Source organism: Notolabrus celidotus, chromosome 1 (assembly GCF_009762535.1).
Source record: "Notolabrus celidotus isolate fNotCel1 chromosome 1, fNotCel1.pri, whole genome shotgun sequence".
NCBI lineage: Eukaryota > Metazoa > Chordata > Actinopteri > Labriformes > Labridae > Notolabrus > Notolabrus celidotus.
In genome coordinates, this window is record NC_048272.1 from 33,202,058 (window position 1) to 33,218,666 (window position 16,609).

General features: G+C 41.2%; 1 protein-coding gene across 7 annotated transcripts in view; it reads right to left on the reverse strand.

The window, feature by feature from the left end:
• Positions 1-16,609, reverse strand: part of usp48 (ubiquitin specific peptidase 48) — a 19,465-nt gene continuing 2,856 nt past the window's right edge. For 3 of the 7 annotated variants that reach the window (XM_034682541.1, XM_034682533.1, XM_034682510.1), the window contains exons 3-28: positions 16,470-16,587; positions 16,234-16,375; positions 15,873-16,000; positions 15,415-15,539; positions 11,910-12,018; positions 11,564-11,697; positions 11,318-11,403; positions 10,758-10,937; positions 10,025-10,162; positions 9,776-9,925; positions 9,323-9,523; positions 8,937-9,048; positions 7,289-7,431; positions 5,734-5,808; positions 5,514-5,638; positions 5,300-5,422; positions 4,587-4,648; positions 4,066-4,176; positions 3,547-3,677; positions 2,821-2,927; positions 2,607-2,714; positions 2,166-2,348; positions 1,950-2,075; positions 1,768-1,816; positions 1,637-1,663; positions 1-725 (exon numbers count right to left, since the gene is read on the reverse strand). In XM_034682541.1, the coding sequence (XP_034538432.1) occupies positions 703-725; positions 1,637-1,663; positions 1,768-1,816; positions 1,950-2,075; positions 2,166-2,348; positions 2,607-2,714; positions 2,821-2,927; positions 3,547-3,677; positions 4,066-4,176; positions 4,587-4,648; positions 5,300-5,422; positions 5,514-5,638; positions 5,734-5,808; positions 7,289-7,431; positions 8,937-9,048; positions 9,323-9,523; positions 9,776-9,925; positions 10,025-10,162; positions 10,758-10,937; positions 11,318-11,403; positions 11,564-11,697; positions 11,910-12,018; positions 15,415-15,539; positions 15,873-16,000; positions 16,234-16,375; positions 16,470-16,587 (3,016 nt within the window). In that variant the 3' untranslated portion in view covers positions 1-702. Of the gene's footprint in view, positions 726-1,636; positions 1,664-1,767; positions 1,817-1,949; positions 2,076-2,165; positions 2,349-2,606; positions 2,715-2,820; positions 2,928-3,546; positions 3,678-4,065; positions 4,177-4,586; positions 4,649-5,299; positions 5,423-5,513; positions 5,639-5,733; positions 5,809-7,288; positions 7,432-8,936; positions 9,049-9,322; positions 9,524-9,775; positions 9,926-10,024; positions 10,163-10,757; positions 10,938-11,317; positions 11,404-11,563; positions 11,698-11,909; positions 12,019-15,414; positions 15,540-15,872; positions 16,001-16,233; positions 16,376-16,469; positions 16,591-16,609 lie in introns of those variants that run through there. The other 4 variants (XM_034682526.1, XM_034682518.1, XM_034682501.1 and 1 more) reach the window with 2 other exon arrangements.

The window sequence follows — 16,609 nt, forward strand, 5'->3', positions numbered from 1 at the left end:
TCAGGCTGCTTTGAAAATAACTTTATTGTCCATAAGAAATAACAGTGAAAAGAACAGGACATACCACCGTGTGCGTTCTGTTTCTCACTTCCAACTCTCGAGGTTTGCACTGCTGAAGCTCCTGCAGAAATAAGCCTTTGTACATACTGTGTAGCTATGTATCTCTAAATGCCACAGGGAGTATATGGATATAGACTTGCTGTAGAGGTAATAAATGTTCTAACATTTAAGAGCAGTTATATCTGTAATATAGTTACTCGTGCATTCTTTTGACAAACCTGAAATCTGTGCAGAGAGAACAAAAGCTTCCACAAGATGGAAAGACATGAATTTTTCTTCTGTCATAATTTAAAAGAGTCAAAAACAAAGCAGAACTTCTTGAGTTACTTGTAACTGAAGGCAGTCCTCAGTTAATATCTGACCCACTTTGCTTACAGCCCGTTTCCATGAGTCAGGCTGAACCACGACCGCGCAGTCCTTCAGAATGATTAGGAAGTTTAAATATCAAAGGCCAGCTCACCGTACGGAGAGAAAACAGCGGCTTTGCAACAGAGTCACAGTTTTTATTAAAGAAAGCCTACTCGAAACGTAAAAAAAAAAGATAAAGCACTTATTTATATATGGACACTTGACAAATTCAAGCTTTTTTAAAATTCCCATCCAACATCTGTCAAATTCAAGCATTGCTACAGACTGCTTTCCTCAGTGCCCCAGAAGCCCCGTTCCTGCAGAGAGGGAGAGAACACATCAGACCGAAGCAACAACAAAAATCAAAGAGATGAGTGACAGAACCACAATGAGGATTATACTAAAAACACGTCTGTTACATACATAAATAATCTAATAAATAATGAGGCGCTAGGCCTACTGTCCTTGCTTCAGACACAACTACTTGTGTTTGTCTTTATTTATCTATTTTTATTTTTACTTATTTTATTTTACTAATTGATACTTATTCTTCATTGTACTTATATCTGTGTTGCTGCAACAACCAATTTCCCTCTGGGGATCTATGAAGTAATATCTTATCCTGTCTTTCACATCAACTAGGGCGGTCAAATACAGACATTTGAGTTTACTTTACTTTCTCTTTCTTTCTTTCTGCTGCTATTTCAGTGAGTGTCACAATTCTGCAACTCCACTGTTCATAATCACAATTGTATACTCACAATTGAGTCTGATCCAGTTTCAGGGATGCTGCACACTTTCAGATATTAAATTTAAGACCCAAACAGTGAATTTAATACTATTTTTGCATAGTAGTTAAAACAGCAATGTCATATCTTTGCCCATATATCCAAAGATTAAAGACTGATATTTGCATTTTTTGCAAGCTGCCTCATAACTGTGTCCCCCTGCAAACAATGCCCTGTATTAATCATCAGTGTTATTCTTCAGCTTTTTTCCCCTTCCTTTCCTCTCTTGTGTTTGTGATTTGTGAATGTTTAAAGCTCCTCACACTTCAGTTAAGAAAGTCTAAATTTAGGATTCTGTCCAAGTCACAGTTTTCAGCAGTACGTTTAACATAATGAGCTGAACTCAGAGTGACATTAAGGATCGTCTCTGTCAGCTTTAATGTATCAGTAAATTTAATAGTAAAATCCTTCCGAGGAAAATGATGTAAACAAATGCTCACCTTTGAATCCCTCCTCAGGCATTCTCACTGTTGAACAGAGAAACTCAGGATGAGAAAAAACATCTGAACATCATGTAGCTTGTTTTCATTAAAACAGCAGCTGAATTCAAGATAAAGATAAGACCTCTCACCTTGATAAACATCATCCATTGCAGCGTAGTCTGCGATCGGCTCATCAGCCTGGAAGGAAACAACAGAGGAGACGTTTGTCTGTTACCACAATCCAGACGCTGCAATGAGAGTGAAGACTACATCCTCACTCCTTACATCCTCAGAGGTGGAGATTTAGTTAAGAAAATAAAAGCACCAGTACCTTTAGACAGATGATGCTTTCAGGGATGACGCCCAGACTGCCCAGCGTGGCCGAGTCGTCCGTCAGACTTTTTCCATCGATAGAGAGATTCTGGTCAAACGGAGCCACAGAGAAGGCGTGCATAATCTGCGAGGACGGGAACACAGAGGAAGATACTTTTGTGAATATACTCCTGACTTCCTGTTTCATTTACAAGCTACCATTTCCAGTCCTCACCTGTATTTTCAGCTCTTTCAGTGTTTGATTGGCTGAGACTATCAGTGCTTTCTCTCCTCTGAGCTTCCTGTGCCGGGTGCTTCTCCTGATTCCTCCCAGTTTGGTCAAGCTTGTGGTTGGAGGAGTGGCCGTTGATGCTGCACTGCCGTCACTCAGCTTTAGTCGCTTTGTTCCATCTTCTGACTAAAGAAATGTATTTGATCATTAGAACATGTCTCAAGCTGCAAGTCACAGAAGGTGAGGCTTTTATTCTTCATCGCTCTCATAGCATAATTATAAGACAAGATTTGCAATAAAGACAGAGGGGAAAAAAAGAAAAGGAAAAAGAAACTTGACTTATTTTTACAGGACATCACGACCATTCATGTAATCCTTCAAGGGGTCCACAGACAGTAACATGAGAGAGTCGAGTGTCCAGCTGTGGCACTGTTCTGAACTCACCTGGCTGAAGTCTGGATCTCTCTCTCCATCCATCTTCAGATGGTCATCCCTCTCTTCCTCTGCCTCAGAGCTGCTGGCGTTCATCTCCGGAGCTGCCTCCTTTATCATCTGTGGATGGACAAAGACTTAATGTTAACATTGTCTGTTCTGTGATGTTGTGAATAAATGCAGCTCGTTTCTGGTTGTATGACCTACAAAGTCCAGCTTTTCATACCCTCTTATCTTCGATGACTTTGCGGATGTAGATAGTTGCCTGTGTGTACTCTCTAAGGTCTCTCTGCTGCTGGAAAAGGAAGCTCTCTCTGCACTCCCAACATAGATCTGAACACACAAATATCAAATCGGTCAGGGACATGAAGAGCAAAAAAGGAAAAGACCCTCGCACAATATCCAAGTGTTATGAAGTGCATTAAAAAGGGTTTTCAATTCAAACTGTTGCAGAACTTTTGGTCCCTGCAGATCAGTCACTTGAAGAGTCCTTTAAAACATCTGTAATACAATATGACTACAGCTGCTGGCCTCTACTAACCTGCAATACAAACCTTTTTATGACACCCTTCATTTTATAACTGGAGTCCTAGTTTTACATTTCCCGGGTTGATATTTCCTGCACAGCAAAAGTGCCAACTTCTACCGGAAGTTTTTTTTCTTCCATTGACAGGCTCATATTTACATTCCTGTCATCTGTAACTTCATTACAGGGAGGATCGAGCACAATACATGGAAGCACTTTCACCAGGTGCATTTGTTCTGAGAGATGGTGCTGCAGCCGTTGTTACAGGCCGTCTAATGGCTGCAGGCTGAAGCAATCTACTGGAGGACTTCCAGCATTTCTATGCATGTACAAATATAGCCCAGGGTTCTTTTGAGTATCTTGAAGAAAGGGCATTTCAGTAAACACTTGAAGTTTTAAACTTCATCCTAAACTGTGCTCACTCACCAGGCTGAGTGGTGTACTGAGTGGAGGGGCCGCTGGGTGTGGTCTGGTTGAAGCAGTGGATGGAGATCGGCTGGTCCACGATGAAGAGCCTGCTGATCACTTCCCATTCGCCAGGCCAAAGCAGAGCTATACTGTGCAGGATAAACAGCACGACATGAGACTAAGGCAACGTTCACGCAGTCATACGGCGACTCAGGGCTGGTTTTATTCATGCGACCTGCACAGTGAAGTAAAAGCTGAAAATCTAAGAAGATTCAGATTTGTGTTTCGTGGAAAATGAAGAGCATCTGCTGATCACACACACACTGACTTAGACTGTTGATCATATCTAATGAAGGAGAAATGCTGCTTCACTGGGTTCAGGTTTAAATATACTTATGAGTGTGGGCAGTAAAGTTGCATTATTTGTACAGTTATCTTTATCCTGACATAAATATAACTGATGGAAACACAAATCTAAAACACTTCTGTGGTTAAAAACGGTCGCAGTTATTCTCAAGTTGAATAAACAGAACTCACTGTTGTGCATCTCCATTGATCAGCGAGTCGTAGGTGAACATGAAACCTCCATGAGGACAGAGCAGCAGAGTGTTTCCTACATTAGACACTGGAGAGCATTTGGTTGGTCTCCTGCAAAGGTGAAGAAAAAAAAAACCATAATTTTTGAACATGCAATAAACATTGCACACTCTCTTTTCTTTTTCTCACGTGAACACATGATGTGTGTTACTGTGGATGCCTGAATATTTTGCACTTTAAGTGGAATCATTTCAGATTTCATTGTACACTGTATAATCAACAAAATGTATTCTATTTCTAACAGTTTTAAAGGTTGGTATGCAATTTCACTGACGGTCACAAGGTGCAGGCAGGTTCAGAGGTGAGAGAGTCAAACTTGATGCAAACTCAATCAAACTTTTAAATTCATTACATTTAACACATCTGACATTCAGGCAACATGCCTTATAAGGAAGGCTGAGCTTATTCAATAAACACAATAATAAATACATGTGTTTATTGTTTTGTTGGAGCAAACATACCTGATGAATTTCCTCCACTCGTCAACAAAGAAAAGAGGAACAATGTAAAGTACATCTGTGCCCTGAAGGGAACAACGAGAGAAGATTGAACACAATCTGAGAACACGTTTCATGTGTTTGATCATTCATGTTGCACTTTGTTTGTACTGTTTATTTTTTATGTATTTATTGACAGTTAAAAGCGCTGTGAGGAGTGTTCATGTTGTGCTGATTCTGGTGACCCCTCTGGATGAAATCAGTAATGTTTATCTAGGATGAAGGCTTAATTTCCCATGAGCATCGTCACCCACAGTCATAAAGTTGTGGCTCTTGTTCAAGTGAGCATTTGTAGTTGAAGCAAATTAATCAATACAGATCTTTGTTAATGACGAATAACGACTCTGCTTTTTCGTGGAACATCCAACCTGAACACAGTCGCTAAAGCTCAGTTCAAAAAAATATCCAACCTCGTTGCTGATTATCTCATATCTCATAATAAAGCGCCGTCACTTTAAGAGTGACACTTTTTCAAAATCAGTTAAAACTCCTCACAGTGCCTTTAGGCTCATTAGTTCTATATTTCCAATGTTCTGTAAGTCAGTGTAATTGTTCTACTTTAACAACTGCAGAGTGATGACATAATGACCAACTTATGTTTCATCTGGCTTCTTTCAACAGCATTTTAAATGTGAAAGAGTCACATGACTCTGGCAGACCGACAGCCTGGTTTGTACCTGAGGCCATTTGGTGAGCACAGGCCGGTTCTTTTCATGGAAGAGGTTGAGAAGTTGGTTCTTCTGGTCCAGGGCCATCATCTTACTGACAGCCTCGTTGTCCTTTTCCTCCTGCTCTAATGTCTGGGGAACAAAAGGAAAAAAAGAGGTTAACTCGAGCACTAATCCACCAACGCCCCTCAGTGTAGTCTGAACACACTTCATGTGGACTCACCACGCATTGCTGACAGGACTCCTGGATCTTGGTGAATTCTGGGGCTTTGGGGAAGTATTCCCTCAGCTTAGTCCAAACTTCAGACGACACCAGCTTACGTTCCGTCTCCAGGATACTCAAACCCCCTACAGGAGAGACACGGTAAAGAGTCAGCGGTCCACAAAGATATGAAACCAGGAGTGTGTATGCAACAAGATAAATGTAGATGATAAGGCGGTACCATGACAGCAGACTATGTCCTCGTTGAAAGTCTTCATCTCATCCTCGGTGCCCTCTGAGAGCTCCTGGCTGTACTCTGTAATCAAGCAGTTCCAGATAGTAAGTCTCACAGGAGCTGTTCATTTACCTACTACTGAACTACCAACCAGAGAAACCAAGTCCACGTTAACCAGGCAGGGACTCAGTGTGTTTACGTGTTGTTAGAGAAATGGATTTATATCCTTAGTCCAACTAAAACCGGACTTTGAAGTTACATGTTTCAAGTCAAGGTTCTCAAAAACAGAGACAGACAGAGATAATGCAGGTGGGGCTTTATTTTCTCTTGCATGTCTTCATTGGACTCAAACTAGCCTAAGCATTCTGCATGTGCTCCACAGTTTGCACGCCAGGCTTTCACCCACCCAGAGGTCGAACAGCATAAGTGAGCAGAAGGAAGCCAGGTAGTGAACAGAACCTCAACCAGAGAAGAAGAGGAAGGGAAGTAAACAAGACGAAGCTGTTACATCGCTCGTACGAAAGGTACAGAGCTGTTTGACATACAGCCAGTTGGCCTCTTCCAAACTTGTTTGTGGATTATTTTGGTGTATGACATAATAGATCAACCGTAACAAGCTGAAAGGCTGCATTTCGCCACCTTCATAGTGGAGGTGGACATACTTTTGTCAATAAATTGATTCACGCATAGTGCTTGTAAATTGGGACGAGGACAGTAGTCCAGTTAAACCGCCTAATTGAGCTAGAACCATAGCTCGACTAAACTGTGCATGTAAACGTACTGAGTGTCTTTTTAGGATATGATTGACCCAGCTCTGACAAAAATGGATGTTTTTGCTGGTACCATAGCTACAAGGTGGTAAAGTCAGTGTGTCTATCACTTTGGTAAAGGCTGTAATAACCCTGAACCCTCCGGACTCTGTCCCTCTATGAGTGTATGCTGCAATGCCATCAGAAGATCAGTTTTTCAAATGAGGGAAATATCTCCACATTGGAGTGAAAGTGTGAAGAGGTTTGGCCTTTAGATGCCCTGACGTTTCCACCATGACTGTGAAAACCTTCATGTTTCAGACTTCTTAAACTGTTAAAGGATAAACTTTTATCACCAGTTTTTGGGCACAGTATCCATAAACATACTCGTGTACATTACAGTCCTGTCTATTGATTACCTTTACTTGTTCCACTTTGTTTTCTTCTTTGTTGTAATGTCTATCCCTACAGAAAGCAATCAAACATTGAGCCTGATCCCTCTGATGTGTCAACACATTAGGGCTACAGTTGACACTGAATATCTGCTTTGCTTTATGATGAAATACCTTCATGACTACGATTACTCCTATCAGCATAATCAAGGGTGGGTTAGTTTTACAAACTGTGTGTGAAGTAAATTCAGAATATTCACTTCATCAGGTTTCCTAAAGAAAATCATGCTAATCATCAATGTTGAATATTAAAACATAACAAACTGTACTCAAACGACAGACAGAAAAAAAACAATAAGATAAATGAAGTCAAACTCAGGACACAGAGAGGGGACACTACATCACATCCGCTCCTCATACCTTTGCTGTTGTTGGTGTGTGGTCCCTGTCCGTTGGTCTGTCCGTTACTGTGTTTGGTTTCCTGCTCATCCTCCTCCAGCTGATCCAAAGCCAACTGCCTCCAGCTACGCAGGGACGCTTTACCCACCCAGTACCCCTCATCACTAAAAAACACACACATGAAAACACACACAATGGTGAGGGGAAATTCACTGTCTCATCGTCTCGTGTAACTCCTGAATCAGCCTTTAAAACTAGTCGTTAAGGGTGAGTGAAATTAGGGTTGTCATTAACTTGTCGACTGTGACGCACTTAAAGTCTGAAAATCAATGTTTATAAAAAATAATTTTAAATCCCATTTTGTCCTTTTCAGCACACCGTAGTAAAGCCACTGTCTCTGTTTGCTGTGATGGAAAACAACGACACCACTGCTCTTTGGGACAGCACACTCCCCTCAGTCTCTGCTGCTTTCAGTTCAAACACACATACACATGTAGATATTCACAGATATTTATCACTAATGCAAACAGCTGAGTCAATTTAGGAGCTTAACTGATCACACTGGGAAATACTAGCAGTGTAGTTGCTCTGTGTAATGACCTACTCAAGATATACACTACCAGTCAAAAGTTTGGACACACCTTCTCATTCAATGGTTTTTATTTATTTGAATTATTTTCAACATTGTAGTTTAATACTGAAGACATCAAAACTATGAAATAATCTGGTTTTGCCATAATCTGGATTACAACAGAAATCAAATAGGGCTATCCATTATGTAGGCTACTAACCCTACCTCTGAACAACACAACTGATGGTCTCAAACACATTAAGAAGGCAAGTCATTCTACAAATGAACTCTTGACAAGGCTTATGTTCATTAGAAACTATTCCAGGAGACCACTTCATGAAGCAGACTGAGAGAATACCAAGAGTGTGCAAAGCTGTCATGAAGGAAAAAGGGGGCTACTTTACAGAATCTAAAATATAAAACATATTCTGCTTTGTTTAACACTTTTTTGTTCATTAAATAATTCCTTATATGTTCTTTCATAGTTTTGATGTCTTCAGTATTAATCTACAGTGTTTCAAATAATTAAATTAAATACAAACCCTTGAATGAGAAGGTGTTTCCAAACTTTTGACTGGTAGTGTATATTTGTTTTGTTGTTGCACTGCTATTGTAATTATAAATATACGTTTTCTTTGGTGTTGTTTGAATGCCTCAGTCTGTGTTTAATGGATTTAACTGGACTAATTTAAAATGGAGAAAGGGATAGGACTCGTAAAGTTCTGTACTTCATCCTATGTTGCACATAGATCTTTATTTTTTAAATTTGTTTTTCAAGATGTTCAAAAATAATAAATAAATAATAAGAATATTTTTTACCTGTTTAAAATGCAAAATAATGGAAATTTAAATATTTCATTTAAAGTGTTATTAATCACAGTTAACTCTATATATTTTGTGATTCTTTGTGATTAAAAACTTGTCTGACGGCCCTGATTTAAATGTTTCCTGTCTGACAGTCAAACTGCTGTTTTGACTTTAAGATAAGACTCAAGGGACATTTATTCATAAATGAAATTGACATTTATCTTGTAATCAGAGAGATATTAAGTGTTGTACATACATTTCATCCCAACATGACTCAGTGTGAGTGTTTACCTGAGTGTTCGTTTGACCAGGTTAGAGACTTCTTTGAAGTCTTCATTGAGTTGATTCTTCAGCCGCAGCACTCTGCACCTCTGACTAACGCACTCTCTGCACAGAGAAGAGTCTGAACAAACACACAGATGGGAGATTTGTATCAAAGTAGAAGACCAACGATGCCGTGTCAGAAGCAATCTGGATCCTATACATGTCTACAGTTAAATAGTTTGAGCACAAAGTTTCACATTTTACTGCAAACACATGTTTCATAAAATGTCACAAATACAGTCAGTGTGTGACATTCCTGACAGGAAGATACCATAGCTGTGTAACTCTTTAATCAGAAATGGTTGCACTACTTTGTTTTTGCAGAATGACCTCAGAGCCTCCGTTTGACTCACCGTCCAGTCTCGGCCCTCCACCGTAGCGCTCGTAGAGGAGCTGAGCAGCTTTCATGGAAACCCTCTTGGAGTCAGCCACCTTGTCCGGGTGAAGTTTGCCGTGAGAACACAAGAAGAGGGTGGTGTCGATTTCTTTTGTGGCAGTGGAGTCGTCCAGCCACTTCTTCAACCATTCGAGGGGGACAAACTCATACGGCTCACCTGAGGAAGAAAGGCAGAGAGGGATATCAGACAGAAACAGGCACAGGGCCACCGACTGCAGGGACCAGGATTATTCTGTGAAAACATTGTACATAACCTTCATACAACATGAGTAATACAAATGTAATACGCACTAAATCCCTCACACGTTATTACTGAAACACAGATTATCTGGAAACAATGATGTGGTGTCAGAAGAACTACAACGCTCTGTTTTTGGACCCTGGGTGATCAGGGACTGCTCTTACTTACCATCTCTTGCAGGCAGAAGCTCGTACAGCTCCTTGACCTCCTCGTGTTTGGCTTTGCCCTTATCCACGCTCTGCTTTCTCATGTCAGACATCTCACAGCACCACTCCTCAAATTTATGGTTGTCTTGGTCCACCAACCTCTGAAGGAAGGCTGGGGAGAAGGACAGCGACAGTGTGTGGTTACAGTGTTTGTAATAACACGATACACACACATGTAAAATAGTAAATTAGTTAAAACTGTCATACTCACTTGGAACCTCGACATTGGTCATCGGGGGATCGGAGCCCTCCTCCTCTTGGACTTTATACACCAACATGTAGGCGTTTCTGGAGCAGTGGTAGCCTTTACTGCACTTTGGCTTTCGTGTTTGGGATTTTACTGTCTCAGCTACAGACAAAGAACATGAAGAGGGAGGAGCCAAAACTTTCAGAAAGTGTTTATATTTACAAACATGACAAAAGCCACAACATGTCTCAACGTAAGAAACAGGAAACAGACATGAAATGAAGTAAAACAAAAAGAAACTGAGATAAAACACTGGATGAAATATACAAGGGTACTGATAGGAAAGCACAATTTCCAGAAATGTCTAAAGGTGTCTGAGGAAAACTCAGAGCAGGCTGCAGAGACAACTTAGACACCTGTCTGGTGCAAGAGGTTCATGATATCCTGTGGAGCCTTACAGAGCCTGAGCTTAACATCAGCCCTTCAGGGAGATGCTAACAGTGAATTAAATGTAGACTACGGCAGGTTCAGACAGAGACTATGGTCAAAATGAAGAGTTAGCAAGGTAATGCACATAATAATTAGCATCTCCCTTTCAGTTCATAACACAACACCTTAACGCTGGCTTTTCTTCAAGTGGCAGAAACATCTTTGAGTAAGAGGGTCACAAATGCCATGTTCCTTTTTAAATGTCAGGAACGTTTTAGTAAAATTATAAAAATGCAGAACTACAAAGTGTCTATTAAGCACAACTCACCGATGTCTTCCTCAATGCCGAGCTGCAGCTTCTTTCCTTCCATCTTCTCGATTTCCTCGTCATTGAATTTGTACCAGTCGCCCGTGCGAGCGTCTTTCACATGTGCGATGTAGTGGCCAGAGTACGCACTGATGCCCCGATGGATGAGCACCGCACTCAGCTCGTAGACGAACTTCTGGTCTGGAAACACAAATAAAAGGAGAGTTAAAAGTCTGCAGCTGTTTGAAGATAAGTGTGTGGATTTAGAAAACTTGTTTTGACTGTCGTTCATCATCAGGAAAGATCATCTAATCTGACACCTTCTCTGGGTTTGAGTTGTTTCAAATGTTCCTCTTGACTTCAAAATAAAGGACTTGGTTTTGGTTGTTGCATTAACAGACAGATACGAAGAGGACGGTATCTACTAAAATGCACAATGTGCCTGAGTGAGTGAGTGAGTGAGTGAGTGAGTGAGTGAGTGAGAGTGTGTGTGTGTGTGTGTGTGTGTGTGTGTGTGTGTGTGTGTGTGTGTGTGTGTGTGTGTGTGTGTGTGTGTGTATTATAAATGATGCTGTTGATACCTTGTTTTCCCTCCATGAAAGGCCCCATGTCCAGCTGCTCTGGAAAACTGATAAAGGTGTTGAGCTTCTTCTTGTGGCCTGTTTGTCTGCAGAAGAAGAGAAAAGTTAGTTAAAACCTCATAAACACAAATAATAAAAATACTGCTTTGAAGTAAAAAGCACTCTGAATAGCTACTTATTAAGATAAGTATTTTGTTTCTGAGGTCTATTTTTGATGCTATACTTTTATAAACGGTGAATAACAACCTGTCAAAGACGAAGCGCATGAGCTGCAGGTTGAGAGTTGGAGGGAGGCTGTGCAGTTTGATCCTTCGGGTGGCGTTCTGTTTACTCTGACAGCTCTCACAGAAGTAGCGGTTCTCCCCGTCCAGCTTCTCCTCCTAAGCAGAGAGAAGGAACATGGTAACCATTGTGAAAATACACATTCAAACAAACACACTCAACAATGCACCTACAGGACAGAAGAGCTGTTTGAGTAGCATTCCTAAAACAAAGCTGTGAACTATTTGAGTTACCACTGCTTTTATGCACGAGCACAGGGTTTCTGTCAGAGGTGAGGATGCTGCGTTTGTGTTAATAATGTGAAAGCTACCTTCAGAAACTCTGTGACACACTCGTTGAGGTTCTTGTGGCCCTGGATGTTCAGCTCCAGTTCATAAAATCGAGACAGCAGTGCAGAAGATCGCCCACACTGGTTACAGCTGGAAAGAAACAACACAAGCAGGTTAACAGATTTTACTGCAGCCTCAAACATCTCTGCTAGAATCATGCTGTTGTTGTTTCCAGTAGATTATTTGGGGCTCACTGCAGTCCAAGTCCAAGTCCAAATAGACTCCAGTAAAGAGACAACCTTTACTTCCACTGAACCAAGCCTTGTTAAAATACCTGAGATCTTACTTCCACCTTTAACTGGACACCAAGAAGGCTGATTGCTCCGTGAAAAAATGTAAGCAAGCAGCTGTAAAACCTCTTCTCACCCCTCATCGGCCCCACGTCTGATTTATTTACCAGACAGTGTGACTTTTTAAAAAGCGAATCTCTCTGAGCAACAAGAAGACTTCCCCTCACCTTCTTCACTGCTGCATCTTATTGCATTTTCTGACACAGACAAGTCAAATATGTGACGTTTGAAAAGGTGCATCTGAAAGTGAATGTCCTTTTCATGCAGATCACTTACTCATTTAATGTGAAAAACTGAACGACAGACCTATTCACTGCTCCAAGTTATGAGCCGGGGCCTGACACCTCACTCAAAACGGAGCTCTGTAGAGCTGTAAGGTTCCTAAGGTGCCCGACATAGAGATGGTTTAAAAGAAGTCATGGGGCGAAATGAAAAGAAGAGGTTCTGACACAAAGCCAGTCTGCTGTCTGGTGTGTGACATTAATCATCGTACAGTATGCTGGACGTCACTGAGCAGGAATGTAAGAGGAGAAGAAATAGAGACATTCTTCTGGAGTAATCTGAGGACATCCAGGGATGTTTGCCTCGTTTCTATGTAAAGAAAGAATTCACTTTTATCTCCAAAGCAGAAAACATCCAAAACACTGCAGCAGGCTATGATCACTTCTCTCCTGACCAGGCGTGCAGTACTGCTGACAGAGAGGGATACTGCCCCACTTACTCACGCTCTATGGTGGAGGAACATTAAGTCCTGAGCCATGAAAAATTAATGAAACCTTCAAAGATCACCTCGTAGCTCACTGGATCCCACAAAAAAAAACATGAGTTTCAGATACACATCCTGAGATATGCTGTTGATGTAACTGGCTGTTTGATCAGCTTTACAGAGTGATAAAGTGTGCATTAGCAGTCTGATTGTTCCCTTGCATGCAGGTCAACACTGGAGTTTCCATAAAGTGTGTTTACAATCCATCTCAGTATTAATGATGAGACTAGGGATGTCCACAATGAATCGAGTATCTATTCATTGATTGTTGAGAACTTACTCGAACACATTTTTTTTCCCGATTTTCTATCACGTGGAACAAACATCATGTTGTCTCACATTAAAACATGTTTGGATGTGAATCAGCTGACTAAAGGTGTTGCGTACAGCGGAGACGCTCAGCTGGGGGCTGTGGCTGAGTGACAGGTCTCTACGAGCGCTTTTTTCCTCTGCCCCCGGACTGATTATGACCCGGTTGCACTCCCGGCTGACACCTGATCATGTTCACATGCTTGACACTGGACACTGTGAGTCTAAAATATTTTTCTGTTCAGTTCCCTTGTTGAAGTCTGAGCCTTCACTTTTATGACTGTATGTCCGCGGAGATCATGAGCCTGCTCCACACGTTGATATTCAGCGTGTTTAACATTTTGAACACATCAATAGGATCTGTAGCTATTCAATACTGTCAGTTATATACATTGTGTTGTGAAGGAAAAATTTGATTTAGAGGAAAAAACGCATTTGGCATTGTTTTTGACGTGGAAACGTTTACGTTTTTTCAATGATCAATCGATAATTGATTGTTAACATTTCCAAAGATAAATCACGGAAAATACTTGAAATTTACATCCCTAGTTCAGACCTTATCTGGAGTAAGTTCAGAAGTCCTAGGCTTAAAGAAGCATCCTCCCTCTCTCTCTTTCCAATGTAACACCGTTACTATGTATATAGTTGTCAATCACATAAACCTAATGTTTTCCTGTTTGTTTTTTTAATGTGCCACCCATAGACTGTATAAAATATGGACGTAGTATCCGTGACGTCACTCATCTGTTCCTGAGAGCTGTTTTGAAGCAAATCGACGGCGGCAGCCATATTGGAAATGCGGAACTCAAACAGGCAGAGTGTGACGTAGTGTGAGCCTCTTAGCCAATGGCTGTGTGTTCCCGACCGGGAGTCACGTCAGTCATGTCCTTATTTGGGCAAAACTCGTAATCCTAATATCTTCTGAACCGTCACGTTAGAAAAAAATTCACTCCCCGTACAGTGTGTGCCATTAGAGAGATTAGCTTCATAGGGCCAAGCCGTTTTTTGAACCAGGCTGTAAACATGTTTATTAATGCTGCAAAGATCGTCTTTTTCCCATTCATATCTATGTAGTTTCCGGTGTTTCTGCAGCCAGCCTCAAGCGGATTCTCGATGTATTGCAGTTTATAGCACTTCCGCATTGGCTTCATCGTTTGAGACCGGAGTTTGCCGCTTGGTGCCACCCTTTTTTACTTGCCTAATTATCTTACTCGCTTTCTCTTGCTTTGTCATTACAAAATGTATATCTTTAAATTAGTAAGAAACTCTAGCCCTTCTTCTTACAATACATGTTGGAAACAGGACTGTTCAGACTCTGTTACACCTGATCTGCCCCATATAACATGCAGAGGCATAATGGTTACTCAGCCGGCATTGACAGAGGCGTAACAGAGTCACTGTAATAGTTTGAATCAGCAGGGTGGAACAGTGCTGTATGTGAGTGTGCAGCATATGCAGTTTATTCACACGTTATGCCCCTTGTGCTTCTGCAACACCACAGCCAATGCAAAATCACATACGCCGTTGCTGGGCTCAATGAAGACTACAAGTGTAAAGGGATGGTGGGATTCGTTGTGGTGCAGTAGCTGGATCTCAATGCCCAGACGGCTTCCAGGTAGGAGGACAGAGGGGGAAGAAGTTTGTACAATATGCAGTTTAACTATGCATTTTATAAATCTATAAAATCTATTAAAAAATCAATAAAAGGTCTTAAGGACACAGAAAAGTGAAAACATAGAACTCACAGGTAATAAAACCCTCAGGAGGATGCTCAACAATCACAGTCAAACTGGAACTACACAAAGCCAGTTTGACGACAGGGAGATCTGTTGTTATTTACAAAGGTTCAAACAAGGACTCTGACTCCAAGGACAATGAAGGATGAGGGATGACAGTCATGTCAGATCTGGAGCGCCAAGAAAGAAAAAGTCCATCCTAACACTTTAAAGTCATCCATCTCTATTTTAACTGATGCAACTGTCTGCTAAAACAGCAGTCTCTGGTTGACTTGGCTGTAAATGATTTGAGCTATGAAGCACATTGGAATATCAAGCGATTGTTTGTTTTCAGTGGGACCTTAGGGATAAACCTTTATGAGGTTTTAGTTCTGGCCAGACTTACACAGTGACGTAGGAGAACTGTCCACAGAACTGCTGCTGGATGACGTTCTGCAGGCTGGGGCTCTTCTGTTTGGACAGTGTGTCCTCCAGTAGAGACATAAAAAGCTTTGAAAACTCCTGGGCATCCTGAAAGAGACATTTTGGAATTCAATGGATGGTGATGAAAAGATAGACTATGAAAAAGGTGCTGACTCAATATCTCTGGGTTTACTGTACTTAGCAAAACGTAGATAATCACTTACAGAAGATGAAAGCAGGTGATCAATGACATATAGCGTATGGATTCAGAGAAGAGACAGTGAGCAATTCTGAGCATAATCCTCTCGGCAGGGGGAAATTACAAAAATCTGACGCTTGGCAAATAAATATCAATAATCTATCCCAGCCTAAACTGGGAAAATGGCCAGGTAACGTAAGGTGATGTTGTGACACTTTGCAGGGTTTCATGTTGTGGTTTACCTGCTGCTGTCCTGTGTCCAGGCCCAGTGCTTTGACCAGCCCTGAAGGGTCGATGTACTTTCTATTGCTGTTCTGCAGGAGTGCAAACAGATACTGCAGATGCTCACAGATGGACTGAGGCTCATAATCTGAGAGAGACACAGAAGAGAAAAAATTTTTTTTCATTATACTAAAAATCTGCTCCTAAATAAGCAGTATTTATGTCAGCAATTTACACTTACAAGTACTTCAAACAGGGAGAGAGGGAAAGAGAGACTGAATGTTGCCAGTGATGACAACAAAAACTCCATAATATCTGTAGCTGATTTTTATGAACTGTTTTTAATTAAATGCATCCAAAGTAGTTAAATTCTCGTTGTACCCGAGTCAGAGTTGTGTTCCTGGGCTCGGGAATTGTGGCACTGATAGAGGCTCCTCCGCAGCTCCAGGTTGTGGAACCACACTTGCAGGAATGTGTTGACGTAGCATGTTGCACCTAGGTTGGTTAGACCAACAAATGTGTTCTAGAGCAGAGACAGAAAAAGAGAGACATTTAGATCAGTTTCCATCCCCGCTCAAATGATCGAGTCTCCACAGAAGTCAAAACTTTTGACCCACCTTGTCTCGACGTTCTGAATTTGGGTCATCAATATTATGGAAAGCATTTTCATCGATCTCCCCGAGCCACGCCTGCTCACCAATACCAACAAGACAATTCGGGTTTCCTTTGCAGTTCCTTCTGGAGAAGAGAGCGGAGC